General features: G+C 35.2%; 1 protein-coding gene across 1 annotated transcript in view; it reads left to right on the top strand.

Annotated features, from left to right (window-relative positions):
- Positions 1-15532, top strand: part of LOC103193326 (ubiquitin-conjugating enzyme E2 E2) — a 489664-nt gene that overhangs the window by 3468 nt on the left and 470664 nt on the right. Inside the window, exon 2 of the mRNA XM_007936516.2 lies at positions 9044-9094. Within this exon, the coding sequence (XP_007934707.1) occupies positions 9044-9094 (51 nt within the window). The remainder of the gene's footprint in view (positions 1-9043; positions 9095-15532) is intronic.

Here is a 15532-nt window from a genome sequence, read left to right as displayed (position 1 = left end):
GCAGGATCAACTACTTGGTCCCTCTGGGTAGCTGGCTGTGACCAAGTAATGACCATAACCTTGCCCCTTGTCAGCTCTACTATACACCTGGGAATTCTGTTTTAGCAGCTTTCTTGTGGATTCTTTGTGCTTTTCTATATGTAGGATCATGTTGTCTGTGCTAAAGGAGTCCAGGTGGCATAGTGGTTAAAGCATTCAGCTGCTAACCAGAAGGTCAGCAGTTCAAACCCACCAGCTGCTCCATGGGAGAAAGATGAGGCAGTCTGCTTCAGTAAAGATTTACAGCCTTGGGAACCCTATGGGGAAGTTCTTCTCTGTCTTATAAGGTTGCTTTGAATCAGAATTGACTCCATGGCAGTTGGTTTGGTTTTTTTGGTTGTCTGTGAAAACTGGAGTTTTATTTCTTCCTTTCCAATTTAGATGCCCTTTATATCTTTTTCTTGCTTAATTGCTTTAGCTAAAGGTTTGTCAATTTTATTGATCTTTTCAAAGAACTTTTGGTTTTGCTGATTCTCAGTATTGTATTCTGTTCTCTATTTATCTCTGTCTGATCTTTATTATTTCCTCCCTTCTGGTGGCTCTGTGCTTAGAATGTTTCCATTTTCAGGTTCCTCAAGGTATAAAGTTATTGATTTCTGATCTTTTTTTTTCCGTTAAATGTAGACACTCAGATTCATAAATTTCCCACTGAGCACTGCCTTCATTGCATTCCGTAAGCTTTGGTGTTCTGTGCTTTCATTTTCTTTGTCTGTAGGTATTCTCTAATTTGGGAGCACTGGTGGCACAGTGATTAAAGTGCTGTTCTTGGCAAAAAGCCTACTCCATGGTAGAAAAATGTTGCAGTTTGTTTCTGTAAAGATTTACAGTCTTAGAAACCTATAGGGACAGTTCTACTCTGTCCTTTAGAGTTGCTTTGAGCCAGAATCGACTCAATGGCAGTGGGTTTGGGGATTCTCAAATTTCACTTGGGATTTTTTTTCTTTGACCCATTTGTTGTTTTATTTCCCATATTTGTGTAATTTCTGGTTTCTGTTGCTGATTTCGAGTTTTACTCCATTATGGTCAGAGAAGGTACTTTAAAAATTATTGGGACTTGTTTTGTGACCTAATATGGATGGTCTTTTCTGGAGAATGATTCCATGTACATTGGAGAAGAATGTGTATTTGCTGTTTTAGAGTAGTGTATTGATGCCTTTTAGGTCTACATGGTTTACGGTGTTTTTCAGGTTTTCTATTTCCTTGTTCATTTCTTTAAATATTTTATGCATTATTGAAAATGATGTATTCATGTCTCCAATTATTTTTATGTTGTTTTTGTTATTTGCCATCAAGTCGGCCCCGACTCCTAGTGACCCCTCCTTGGGTTTCCGAGGCAGTTATCACTACGGAAGTAGGATTGCCCAACCTTCCTTCCGAGGAGTGGCTGGTGGGTTTGAACCGCCAGCCTCCTGGTTAGCAGTCAAGTGCCTTAGGCACTATGCTACCTAATAGAACTGACTATTTCTCCTTTCTAGTCTGTTGCTGTTTGCTTCATATATTTTGGGGGTTCTGTTGGTAGGTGCTTATGTATTTATAATTATTATGTCTTGATGAATTGACCCTTTTATCATTACAAAATCCTCTTTCTGTTTATTAACAGAATTTGACTTAAAGTGTCTGATATTAACATAGTCAACTCTGCTCTCTTTTGGCTAGTGTTTGAAAAGATTTTTTTTCTCCCCTATCCTTTCACCTTCAACCTCCCAATGTCTTTGGTGTTTTTTTTTTAAACAGCATATAGTTGAATCATGTTTTCTTATCCATTCTGCCAATCTCTGCCTAACAAAAATTGAGAGTCTGAAACTAAATCACATTCCTAGAACAGTATTGTGCTACTTAAAGTCTACAATTATATTTTTTAAGTCTTCTTGATAGGAATTTTAGGAAAATAAGGTATATGTTAACCTCTAAGGGCTTACTATTACTATTAAAGTAGAAAAACTGATATGTTGTGATTAAATCCATTTATAGTGACTCAAGAAAAAGTTCTTTGCACATTGGTAACTCCATTACATGAATGTGTTATAAATATAGAGTTAATAGTTTGGTGTAACATGTTTTCTTAAAGATTTCAGTTTTAGGTATTACTGAAAAGTGGTAAGTGATACCAGAGAACATTTAAATTTTTTTTATTTAAACAATATGTTTGTCTTTTTCTCAGGAGGAAAAAAGATAGTTCTGTCTTTGCTTTCTTTTTGCTCTTTGGCAAGAATTTATTTTCAAAATTGACAAGTACTAAGTCTGTTCTTTTGATATGCCTATGCCACTCTTGTTATATTTTCAAGTATATAATAACAAGATAGATCTTGAAGTCAGACTCTATCTGCAGTGACAAATTTTGATGATTTTTATTAAATTGACTAGTCAGTTCAGTAAAACAACTATTTTGAGATCTTCACTAAATTGATTCTGCTTCTTTCATGTGTTGACACATATGAATTTTAAATTGGATTTATTGCAAATTAACTTTGTTCAGAGTAGACAGTGTGATTTTATTGGATGCTCAGTATGATACTGTTTTAGGAATGGCATTTGGTTTCAGACTAAATTTTTCTTAGATTGAAAAGTTGATTCCATTGTATTCCAAGGTGAATGTTTATTGTGTGGGCTTATCTAAGTTTAATTTTTTCACATGAGGCTGAAGTAATACTATTTATAGAGATAAATAATGTAATTCCTGTATTTTCTTGGTTCCAAAGTGTATGTTTTAAAACTTTTTAATATTTCTGAAATCAGAAATGCATGTTACAATTGATATTCACAATCATTTAATTGATTATGTGTCTTGAAATCAATGGTTTCTTACAATCATATATATAGTTGTCTATTTCCATTCTGGAGAAGGATAATCATGTTTGGTAGAGGGTCTGTGAAAAAGAGGAAAGCCGTCAATGAGACGGATTGATACAGTGGCTGTAACAGTGGGCTCAAGCATGGCAAAGATTGTGAGGATGATGCAGGACCAGGCAGTGTTTTGTTGTGTTTGTACACAGGGTCGCTGTGAGTCTCAACTGACTCTACGGCACCTAACAACAATGTATCACCACCCAAAATTAAATTCTCTGATTATTTTTTAAAATGATTGTGTTTTCTAGGTTACTTGAAGGAGTACTTTGAAATTTAAGGAAAAAATTTGTAATTACTTGTATAATATTTTCTTCTAAAGAATAAGTTTTTTTGGGAAGGTTTTGACCAGTTGAGTCAGTTGATTGGAACAGAGGTTCTCAGGTGACTAAGAACTATAGTCACTAGTTGGGATGAGTGTATTTAAAAAAAAAATAATTGGTTAGAAACCACCTTGTGATTCCCCATGGCCACATTTTCATGTTGTACTTGGCTCTAAATGAGTGAGTTACTGAATTTTCTTTAACCCAAGGTATGTGCATCTTAAACATGTCAATATTTCATTTTTCTAAACTATTAAATTATTTTGGTATTAAAATGAGTGTTTTCTTTACTCTGTAGAATTTTGTCACTATATTACTTCAATTAAATCAGATTAAATTAATCATGTTGTTATGACCCCCCCCCTCCCCCAGATGACAATAACACATAGTACTCTTACAGTCTTAGAACAGTTAAGGTATCAAATGAAAGTTGTACAAACTGAAATTTAGGTTGTATATTGCTCCTGACTTGTCTCAGTTACTTGATAATAGTTGCAGATTTCTGTATCAGGGCCAGATGGAAATCAGACATGTAGGTAATTGTCTAGGATTTATGTCTAAAGAAATAATTTCAGTCTCTTCTGACCTGAGCAAAGAAGAATGAGGAAAATCAAAGATGCATGGAAACAGTCCAAGAGACTAGTGGACCATGGGAACCTCAGCCTACATGACCCTGAGACCAGAAGAACTAGATGGTGCCTGGCTACCGCTGCCAACCATTTGGAAAGGAGTCAAAATTGAAGATCTTGGATAGAGTGGGAGAAAAATGAGTAACAAAGTACAAAATCATAAAAAGACCAGGCTTGCTAGTCACACTTCTGGCCTGGAATTGAACTCCCCTGTGGCTTGACCTTCAGCCAAATAATAGACAGGCCTACAAGGTGAACAGTTACAGTGGGGAGGTGCACTCCTTATCACAGTCAACCATGGTAGATTAGAAAGGTAGCATTTGCACAGGGAGAAGGCTCAGAAGGCGGGAATGTACAGGAAAGAAGGACACAAAGAGAAGGTAACCTTAGGGAGGAAGTGGGAAAAGAGCTTGTTACATTGTGAGGATTGCAGTCAACGTCATGAAATAAAATGTGTATGTACTATTGAATGGGAAAGGAATTTGCTCTGTAAACTTTACCCAAATCACAGTAAAAAGTTAATTTTTTTTTTTTGTCTTTAAAGTTCCGATAACAGGGAAGTTTTGTGTCTGACTTAGTAGGATAATAGCCTTAGTCTTCCACCTTACCAGTGTACGATAACTAGCTTCAGTTTTCTTATCGTTTAAATGGGTACTGATAACAGTAATACTTTTTTTTTTTTTTTTATTAGGATTTGGGTGAAGATTTACAGAGTAAATTCACTTTTCATACAGCAGTTCACATATACTTTGTCTCATGTCATTGACCAAAATTTACAATTCAGCAGCTCCCTTCCCACTTCCCCCCCACAGTTACCTCTTCCCAGTGTCCATCCCTCCATACTCCTCTGATAACAGTAATACTTAAAGTTCTGTGAGATTTATTTAATTCACTTTTAATGGCTTAAGATCATCATGTGAAAGGTACACTGTAAGTGTGAATTATTGATACTTTTTCATTTTTCTTCTCCCTGAGGACAGTGCCTGAAATAGCTACCTTCCTTATCCTACGTGTGAAGACTGAGAAACTTAATACATAGCATGATCACAACATTTGAGATAGTATTGAATTGCTGTCATTGAAAACAGCAGGATATCTTACAACCGTTTAAATAGCAATTCTTAGTATGATCTTTCCTATTGAGAGAAATACAACCATTTTTGGTAACAGTGGCTCAAAATATATTATAATACATTGAATCACTGCTCAGAGATGTCAGATTTATCAGTAAATTGCTTTTTTGTATTGAATAATAAAGAGGGGTTCAGGTTCCATTATATAATTCTATAATGGAAAATTATGATTTATCAATTATTTTTTAAACCTAAAGGGGCAGTAAAGCATAAAAAAAGATGTTCTTTTATGTTAAAAATAATTTTGTTTGGAAGATTAAACACTGTTTTGAAAGCTTATTCTTTGGGTTTTCTTAGTTTAAAAAAAGTTATAAAAGTTAATGATGTTTCTGGGTAACAAATTAAACAGCACAGAGAAGTTTATGATGGAAAGCAATAGTTTTTTATTCAGACACTCTCAGTTCCCAGTTCCATTCCCGTGAAGCAAACTTTTGTAGTCATTTTTGTTTTTAGTTCTTCTGTGGTTTTCTTCATAACTGTAAATAATACACCTCATTTGTTGAATCACTAACTTTATTTTTTATCTACATGCTATGAGATATGAGGATGTAGCTTATTTTTCTACTCTTCCTCACTTTCCTGCTTCCTAGTTAATGATAGTAATATTAAAGAAAAATCATTGGGGTATACTAAATACTATATTTAAGCCTCTATTTCTTTTTCCTTCAAATTTCAACAGAATATTTTGATTTTCCACTTTGTAAAATGGAGATATTAATATCTTTGTTTTTCCTTTCACCTCCTCACACCTATCACTCATCCATTTTTAGCTGGTTTCCATTAGCTACGTTTGATTTTATATTTGAAGGGTTAATAACATTTATATCTTAGTTATCTGTGGTACAGCTGTAACTTATTTTCTATAAGAAGAAAAGCAATAAACTATCTTTACATTTATTATAACTGTAAATATTCAATGCCAGGCCAAGAAACATAAGATTAGGTTCATAACCTATAGGTCCAATTTCATGATCCCTGGGCTGTCCATTCTGTCATAGTATTTAGGCAAAATTGATCAAATCTCTTTCTCTCTTAAAAATATTTGTTACTTGATTAAAATGATTTCGTATTTTAGTTTGCTTCATATTTAAACTAGAATTTTCTTGTATAGCCCTCCCCCCCTTTTTTTTTCCTTCTAGGATTTCTGATTCTCTGTCCCTGCCCCCCTTCCGTGTGTATTATTATGTACTTACTCAGTCTACAGCCCCCTACAGACCATCTCAGCTTATTTGATTTACATCCAGCCACTTTGCCTTCTAGGAATGAACTGCACTTTCTTATCCATTGAAGACCACCCAGTTCTCTTTGATGTTACAGGTTTATTACTTTTTGTACTTTCTGTTCTCCTCCTATTCCCCGTTGGGATCCTGAAGTGGTGGGAGGTGAATGTGTGTGTGCTTGGTTTGCTGTCTTTGACCTGGTCTTATCCATATAGATTTAAAGTTTTATACTTTTGTGTAAAGTCCATAAAAGGTATTCTTCAGATTAGATCTTTGAGACTTCTTTTAGTTAATGATGTGCCATATGTGTTTCATGTCCATGTAAACACAGGATAGAATCTGTGTTAAAAGGAAATTATTAGTGTTTTAAAGATCAAATCATGGTGTTTATCTTAGTAAATCCCTTCATTTTATAGGACAGAAAACTGAAGAGTGGGAGGGAGGGAGAGAGAGAGAGAAGGTAAAGTGGTCTTCTTGCCCAGGTATTCTTAATTAATGTAATAGCAGAATTAATTCAACTATGTGTTTATTGATCTTGTTCTACTTCATAATACCTCCCCAACCTTCAGTCAGGAGCTCTGGTAGCATAGTGCCTAAGGCACTTGACTGCTAACCAGAAGGCTGGTGGTTCAACCCCACCAGCCACTCCTCGGAAGGAAGGTTGGGCAATCCTACTTCCGTAGTGATACTGCCTTGGAAACCCAAGGAGGGGTTGCTGGAAGGAAGGTTGGGCAATCCTACTTCCGTAGTGATACTGCCTTGGAAACCCAAGGAGGGGTTGCTATGAGTCGGGGGCCGACTCCACGGCATATAACAACAACAACAACCTTGAGTCACATGGTTTAGACAAGGGGAAATTATGTTAGTAGTGTGTGCTTCCTTTAGGAAGTTAATGCTAATCCTATAGGAGGAGACTTGCCTATTTTAGTAGTTTCATTTGTTATCTTAAAAAAGATGCAGAACAGTCTCTACTTGTCTGGAGCAAAAGATAAGGAAGGAAACCTGAGACTCAGAAGAAACTAGTCTATGGGACTCTCTACATGAATCAGAGCCTCATCTATTCTGGGACCAGAAGAACTACATGGTGCCTAGCTACCCCTACTGATTGTTATGATCAGGGCCATGAAAAATGGATTTTAATAGAATGGGAGAAAAATGTGGAACAGAATTTCAAATATAAAGAATCCAGACTTACTGGACCACTTGAGTCTAGACTCCCTGAGACTGGAGATACTATTGAAACCTTGAACCAAAAGTGTCCCCTGAGCTTACCTTTTAGCTAAATAACTGGTTGGCTTACAAAATAAAGAATATCACTCACGGGTATAGGCAGTCCCTGTGTTATGAATTTCTGACTTCGAGACAACTCCTGCTTGCCTGTTTAATGTTAGGTAAAGTTGCCCTAGCTTTGAAACAATGGACTCAACCAACCCAACTGGAAACAAATTCTTCATCACAATTCCCCTTTATAGGATGTACGTGTAGCTATTCAATCATGGAAAAGGCTTTGAGTTTCTCCTTGCACTAAAGTAAAAGCCGTGTGTAGCTGTTCCTGCTTACCTGCAAATTCCACTTAAAGACACAGGAATGGGTTGTTCATAATCTGGGGTACTGCCTGTACCATGCCTCTTTAAAAAGCCATCTATATGAGACCAAACAGTCAACAATTACTTTAAAACAGAGGAGGTGGGGGGGGGGAGCTACATTACTGGAAACAGAGCAACCAGAATGGTAATAATGAGAATGTTCATGCATTGGAAGAATGTAACTAATATCATTGAACAATACGTATAGAAACTGTTGAGTGGGAACCTAATCTATTATGTAAACTTTCACTGAAAACAATAAAATATTTTAAAAGATGTGGAATGAAATTATTGGAGTAAATGTTTTTATTTGAATTATTCTTTTTTTTTTTTTTTTAGTCAACTGTCATCCATGTGCTATCATCATAATTAACCAGATAGCAGGCATCCAGCACTTAATGAATCTCATATTTAAAAACCAAGGCAAAGGAGAAGAAGTAGTTTTGAGAATTTTTTTTATTGTTGTTGATTTAGCAAAGCCTATGTTTAATAACCTTTATAAATGATAGTTAGGATATTACTAAGTATAGTTTTAGAAAACTAGCACTGTTACCTGTCATATATGTACACGTGGATTTAGGTAGTTAAAGAATCAAAGTAGAAAATCACATAGAAGAACAGAAACAGGTTTTAAAGAAAAATTCTTTGTTTTTCTTTATATGAAGATTAAATGACATTAAATAATTCATGTTTTTTGGGAAAACTGCACTAATAGAGGGAATAGTGTCAATCTTGGAAGTGTCAGCCTGTTCCAACTGGAGGTTTCGGAGAGGAGTAAGATAGGTATTTTGATAGCAGTCTCAAGTATTAGAATGAGACAGTGATATTCCATTCTTTACAAAATGATTCAATCAGTCAGGATACTTGGATTCAGCTTAATATGATCAGCTTTCCATCCTGTATGGGGATTGTCTAGAACAAATCTGCAGTTAGAATGATCCCTAAATAGGGTGTTCCATTTAAACTAGAAATTTTGATTAGTGCTGTCGTTCGTTCAATGAAGTTTTAATTGAAGTCATAGTGCTGTCTTCATAGGCTGCATGCACTGGTAGTAGCTAATCTCATCATCTTCTGTAGGTGCGTTCTCAAAATTGCAGCAGAGATGACTGTGTTGTTGTATGTGATGTGTAATCCAATACTGCTATTTAAAATGAAAAGCATACAAAAAGGAAGTATTAGTGATAAGGTATAACATTAGAAAGAAATAGATTAATATTAGGAGAGTCAAGACATACCCATTTTAATATAACTTTTCTTTATATTTTAAAGAATCCAGAAGGAACTTGCAGAAATTACGTTGGACCCTCCTCCCAACTGTAGGTAAGTACTTACGGATATTTATTTACTTGTATTGTTTGCAGAAGGTACATTTGAAGTGTTGACTTGATGTGCTAGTAGTTGTTGGCAACTGTTTTTGTTGTAGTCTGATTAATTAGTAAAAAAATCATTGTGCTTTGTACTTAAATGATTGTAGAAGACAGTGGTTTTTGTTGTTTCTGTGTAGGAATGGAACATTCAGCAAGTATGTTTGTAGTGATAGAATGGAGTTGCCGAAGATAGAGTAATACAGTAACAGTAATGGAATAATAATTGAATTGCAGGATAACAAATACAGTTATCTTTTAGTGGATGAAATATTAGGAACTTACATGTTTATTTAATGATAAAATAATACTGTGGTTAAAGTATTTGCTATTTGATAATTATTTAGTTGAAAATTAATTTTTAAAAGTACAGGAATAATAATTTCTTCATGGCTTGCTTTATTTATTAGGGTCATCAATTGTGAATACATGATTTGAGGCAATGATGTTATATTTGAAACACTTTCCTCTTTATGACCACATGTACTCAATTTTCTGGTTAGTGTCTACTTATCGGAAGTAAACCTGCTTGTCTGGAAATGATTAATGATAGGTACTTACAGAAAGAGGTGTAAAATAATCTCCTACCTTATTCTCTGTCTTGGGTCTAGTGCAGTAGTTGGGAGATGGCTATTTGGTTGTTTTAAGATATTTATTTTGTTTGATTTGAGGTCAGTGTTTGAATTGGGCAAACATGAAGTTTTATAGTTTGTTTTGATACTCTTGTGCATTACAGGTAGGAGGGCAGATTGAATGAAAATATTCAAAGATTGAACGCAGGTAGAATTTGTTATGAGTTCTGTTTTTACAGATTTTACCTTTATGTGAAAGCAAAGGTAGCAATTGTAGGTATTAATGAAAGTGAAAATTTTGCAGAATGCTTATCTTAATACTGTGAAACCTGTGAGAACGAACAGGAAGTCGATGGGACTGCCTTGTTTTTGGGTCTTACAAGCTTTCCACCTTTGACAGGTTGCGGTCTTACCGTTTTTCTGTCTCTCATTGTTATGGGAAATACAGGTATGTGTCACTTAATGTCTGTTTGGACAACATCTAAGTGCATATACATCTGTGGTCCCATAAGGATTTTTTTTACATGGGAAAGCAGTTCTCCTTTTGTTTCTCATTTTCCCCAATGATTTTAAAGACCCTAAATCCAGACCCTTGTGGCACTGGACTGTGGGTGGGGATATAGGCAGGTGAGGGGGAGAATATGGCTGTGGGTGTAGGCTCTCAGGCTTTGTCCTGTGGGCAGGCAGGTGGCCATGGCTATGAGGCCTGGATTGCTCCTCCTGCTTCGGCAGGCAGAAAGGAAGACGGGGCTGACCTCACTCTGCTCCCTCCTCAGTTGCATCCTCTTGCTCTGTTCCTGGTGCCCGCCCCAGCCTCTGCCAGCAGCTTCTGCAGCAGCAGTAGTGACAGTGGCGATGAGGACAACTGGAAGCAGGTTTCCATAACGTTTCAGTGTGGTGTTTGCACAATGTCCAAATCACATAATGTCCTATTTCACAGAATATATTGTACATGTTAAGCAACGCATACTTGTATTTGGGTTTCCTTCTCCGGCAGGTTTCTGCCATATATAGGTTCTCACTTTTGCAGGTTTTACTGTAGTTGGCTGGTTGACAGCTCTTTTGTGTAGAAAAAACTAATAAAGCTTATTGTCTGTGGTGAATCTAATATAGTTCTTTACATGAGTGTCATGTACAGTAGTATATAAACTTGGAATAATAATGTTTAAAGAATATATCACTTGAATAGGACAAATATTTCTTTGCTAGAAAAACTGTTTAACGGTAAACCTTTTTGTCACATTTAAGACTCTGTTACATCAAAGCTGTTTAAGATAGCAGGTCATTGGATCATTGTTAGGCTTTGGTGGCTAGTTCATATAAATTGCTTTGTGGAAAAACTCCCATTTGAATTAAATCTAAAATCTTGTTTCTTTATAGCATTTATTTAATGGTCTGAATAATTTTTATTTTTTTAAATAAACTATTTTATTACATATGTTTTCTTTGTAACCTTTTTACAAACAATTGAATTGGTAAATATGTTAATTTAATTTATATACCACTTAAATGTTGACAACAGTTTATTGGCAAAATTAATTACTTTGTTTTAATGAGTTTATTTAATTTATGGTTAATTTAATAAACTTTAATTTTTATAGAACTTTAGATTTACAGAAAAATTGTGCAGAAAGTGCAGAGTTCCCATGTATCTTCATCCTCCTGCACAGCTTCTCCTATTACCAGCATTTTGCATTCCTGTGGCACATTTGTTAAATTGATAAACCAATATTGATACATTATTATTACTAAAGTTTGTACTTTACATAAGGTTTTACAATTTGTGTTGCACAGCCCTGTGGGTTTTGACAAATGCATAGTGTTATGTGTCCACTATTACAGTATCATGGAGATTAGTTTCACTGCCCTAAAAATGCCTTCTGAGCCACCTGTTCATCTCTGAACCTTCCTCCTGACTCCTTGGTAACTACTAATCTTTTTCCTGCCTCTGTAGTTATGCCTTTTGCAGAATATCATATAATTGGAATCGTACTATATGTAGCTTTTTTAGATTGACTTGTTTCACTTAGCAGTATGCATTTTTCTTTATGACGTTATGTAATTTGATAGCTCATTTCTTTTTTTTGCTGAACAATACTCCATTGTTTATCCATTCACTTATTGAAGGACATCTTGGTTGCTTCCAGTTTTTGGCAATTAAGAATAAAGCTGCTATAAACATTCGGGTGAAACTTTTTAGGTGGACTTATATTTTCATCTCATTTAGATAAATATTAAGGTTTATTTTAGATAAGTGTAATCTACATATAATAAAGTGTGATGGTACATGGTTTGCAACTTTGCTATCAGATATTTTATTTTCTAATATATTAGATGGTTTAATTTAGCCTTGACTTCTTACAGATTATTTAACTTTGATTAATCAGATATTATAATCATGCATGGAATTTCAGAGACTGAGGAAAGAAATTACGTAATTGTTATTATTTAAATAAATAATCATACCATAGTTCTAAATAAAGAAAAAAAGGAAAAATTTAACTATAATGTATTCTGAAATTTGGAGGTTTACTTTTTTTATTGTGCCTTAGTGATAACATTACTAGTTCATATGTAAGCTCTTTATACATAAAATAAAATGTATGCAATAGTTTTTCAATTTCAGGAAAGGTACCTGTTCGGGGTAATTTGCTTTCTTACGAAAATTTGCAAGGAAATCCACTTATGAGGATTTGATAGCTAATAAGTTTACTTTAGAAGCTAGGCCTGCAGTGCAATGGCTTTGACTGTTTTCATTGATCCCAAAATGGTTGCTTGGACTGGGTCAAGCAAAGATAAAGATCGTCTGCTTTTATGCTGTGTTCCCCTTTGGCAGGCATAGGATCTTCTCTGCTGTGACTGATGGGGAACTGATTAGTTTCACATTCCCTATGTGCTTGTGTTACTTACTGTAGATGTTTAGATGTTCTGTGTGCTTGTTAAGTGCATTACTGTGGTCTTCGGATCGTTTGAAGTCAAATATTTAATTATGGTTTATAGTAAATCTGACCATCTCTATTTCAATGAGAATGTGCTTGCTATCTTCACAAAGAGAACTTAGAGCTTATTTTCAGTTTGGCTCATTTTTGGCACAAAGTTGACAATGCTTCTGTAGTTGACTTTTTTTGTTTTCTTCCAAAGTTCTGTGCTGCCTTTGTGTGTGTCCTAATGACTGTACTGAATTAATTTATAGAAATAGACCAAATTAAATCTATCTACGTAATAGACAGATTTAACAACAGTAGATTTAACACCAACACCTAACAACGGTAACACTTAATAAAAGGTTTTGGTTAGTCCTTTACTTAATAAGGCATATCTGATTTCAGAAGAAATCATTCCTTTAGCCATTCCCAGCACAGATTCTTCTCAATACTCTGCCTTTTGATTCCTAGGATAGTTGTAAGCCTGCTGTAACAGATAAAGATTAGGTAGGAGGTAACATCTGTGGGTTTACCCGTTTAGGCAATCAAAGAACAGGGAATGATTTTAACTATTGTTAGGGGATGGAGGGAAGCATTGCACCCAGTGTAGTTAGTGTTTATTTTCTAGAAACTTGATAGACTAGTGCAGTCCATTTGTTCTGTGTGTATGTCAAATCAGAGATGGAGTTCTGAATTTCAGTATATCTCCTATGTGATGTCTAGTTAAACAGCTCTTAGAATCCCATTGAATGAGCTAGCTAGTATGTATTTTTATGTATTGTCTGTCATTTGAATATATTGGGAAGTCTTCCTAAATCATATTTTTCAGTGTGAATAGGTAGTTTTAGGTAAGGCATTTCTGGAGGCACTTACTTTACTATAAAACCCACTGGCATCAAGTCAATTTCAGGTGATAGCGACCATGTAGGACAGAATAGAACTGCCCCATAGGATTTCTGAGGCTGTAAATCTTTATGGAAGCAGCCTGCCACATCTTTCTCCTGCAGGGTGGGCTAATGTGTTCAAATGGCTGATCTTTTGGTTAGCAGCTGAGTGCTTTAACCATTGTACCACCATGGCTTTATTAGTTTACTATAAAAAACAAAACTAAACCCATGCTGTTGAGTTGATTCAGACTCACATTGACACCATAGGACAGAGTAGAACTGCTCCATAGGGTTTCCAAGGCTGTAAATCTTTATAGAAGTAGACTGCCTCTTATTTCTCCTGCTGAGAAGCTGGTGGATTCAAATCACCTGTCTTTCGGTTCGCAACCCAGTGCTTTAACCATTGTACTCCTGCAGCTCCTATTGGTTTACTATAGTGGTGTTTATTTTTTTCAGATTTTGAATAAACTTACAAATTATTTTAAAAGCATATCTACAAACTACTTTGATTTAATAGGTTGATTATTCTTTCTTATATGAAACATGTGCCTACATGTCTTTGAGTTTTTACTTTTTTTGCTGTCCTCAAATGAGGTAAAATTCAAATAGTACAGTTGAAGCTGGACTAAATTCATCATCTTTGTTGTTCTATTCCTTTTTTTTTTTAATGTAACATTACTCATAGTATGAAGAGTATATGTTTAAAAACAAGCTTTTTTGATACATCTAAAAAAATGCCTTCATAAAAGTGTAGAAAGTTAAACATCATGTAAATGTAGTTTGGTATATACTTAGAGTACTTATAAATAGCAGAATATATTTTATTGGTTTCATCTCTCCTGTTATAACATAACAGATCCATGACATTTATGAAGACTGTACATCCTGAGGGCTCGGCAGAATTCTTAGATGTTCTCATACTGTCAGCTGAGTTGGAGGTGCTAGAAAGTTGCCTAGAATTGTTCACTACCTCAGTGACTGCACTCCAGCTCAGCTAGATGGAGTGGTTCAAGTTCATGCTGTATCTTTAACAAGCTCTAGTAGATTCACTGTCCCTTATAAATGACTGCATTTTGTGACTTGGAGAACTCTTAAAACAAGTTGTCAAAAACACAGATCATAAATTTGCAAATAGAAATGGGTCCATTTATATACTTTGGAGCTAGTGCAAAACTAGCAGCTAGTAGGCCAGAAAATATTCAAATTAAAATTAGTTTTTGTTATCCAAAGGATAACTTGTTAATTCCTCTGTACTGCAGAGAAAAAAAAGGAAACAAACAAACAAACAAACTTATTACCATCAAGTCTGTTCTGACTCACAGTGACCCCTCTTAGGTCTCCGAGGCAGTATCTGTGGAAGTAGGTGACCCAACCTTCCTTCCAAGGAGTGGCTGGTGGGTTTGAACAGCCAGCCTTCTGGTTAGCAGTCTAATGCTTTAGGTACTATGCCACCAGGGAGCTTGTACTGCAGAGAAGATAAGTTCAATTTCTATTATGATTTGATAAAGCCCAGGTTTGTATTAGTTTTATAAGCATGAGAATGACAGAGAATCCTTACTAATTTTTCAAAACAGAGACAAGATAAAATTATTTGTTTTGATTTTGACTTCTGATCTTGTGAACAAGTAAGTAAAAGGAAGAAAAACTAAAAACAAACAAAAACCTCGTTGTTGTTGAGTCAGTTACTTACAGTGACCTTACAGGGTTTCCAAGACTGTAATCTTTATGGGAGCAGACTGCCACGTATTTCTTTCCCAGAGCAGCTGGTGGATTAGAATGGCCCCGCTTTGTAGTTAGCAGCCAAGTGTATGCCACCAGGATGCCTTTAAAAGGAGGAAATAAACCAAAAAAGAAGATGCAGTTCATTTACATTAGCTGTTTTCATCCCTATGTGTTCAGTGATCTATTCATTTAACACTGGTTTGGTTTTACTTTCTTTTGAAGCAGCAGCTTTAGTATATGTAATTCACATACCATGCAATTCACATATTCGTATACAAAAAAAAAAAAA

The sequence above is a fragment of the Orycteropus afer genome, unplaced genomic scaffold, assembly GCF_000298275.1.
Source record: "Orycteropus afer afer isolate SDZICR_OR568_19922 unplaced genomic scaffold, OryAfe1.0 scaffold00003, whole genome shotgun sequence".
Lineage (NCBI taxonomy): Eukaryota > Metazoa > Chordata > Mammalia > Tubulidentata > Orycteropodidae > Orycteropus > Orycteropus afer.
Note: the sequence above shows the minus strand (reverse complement) of the source record. Positions and strands in the feature narration are given on the sequence as shown.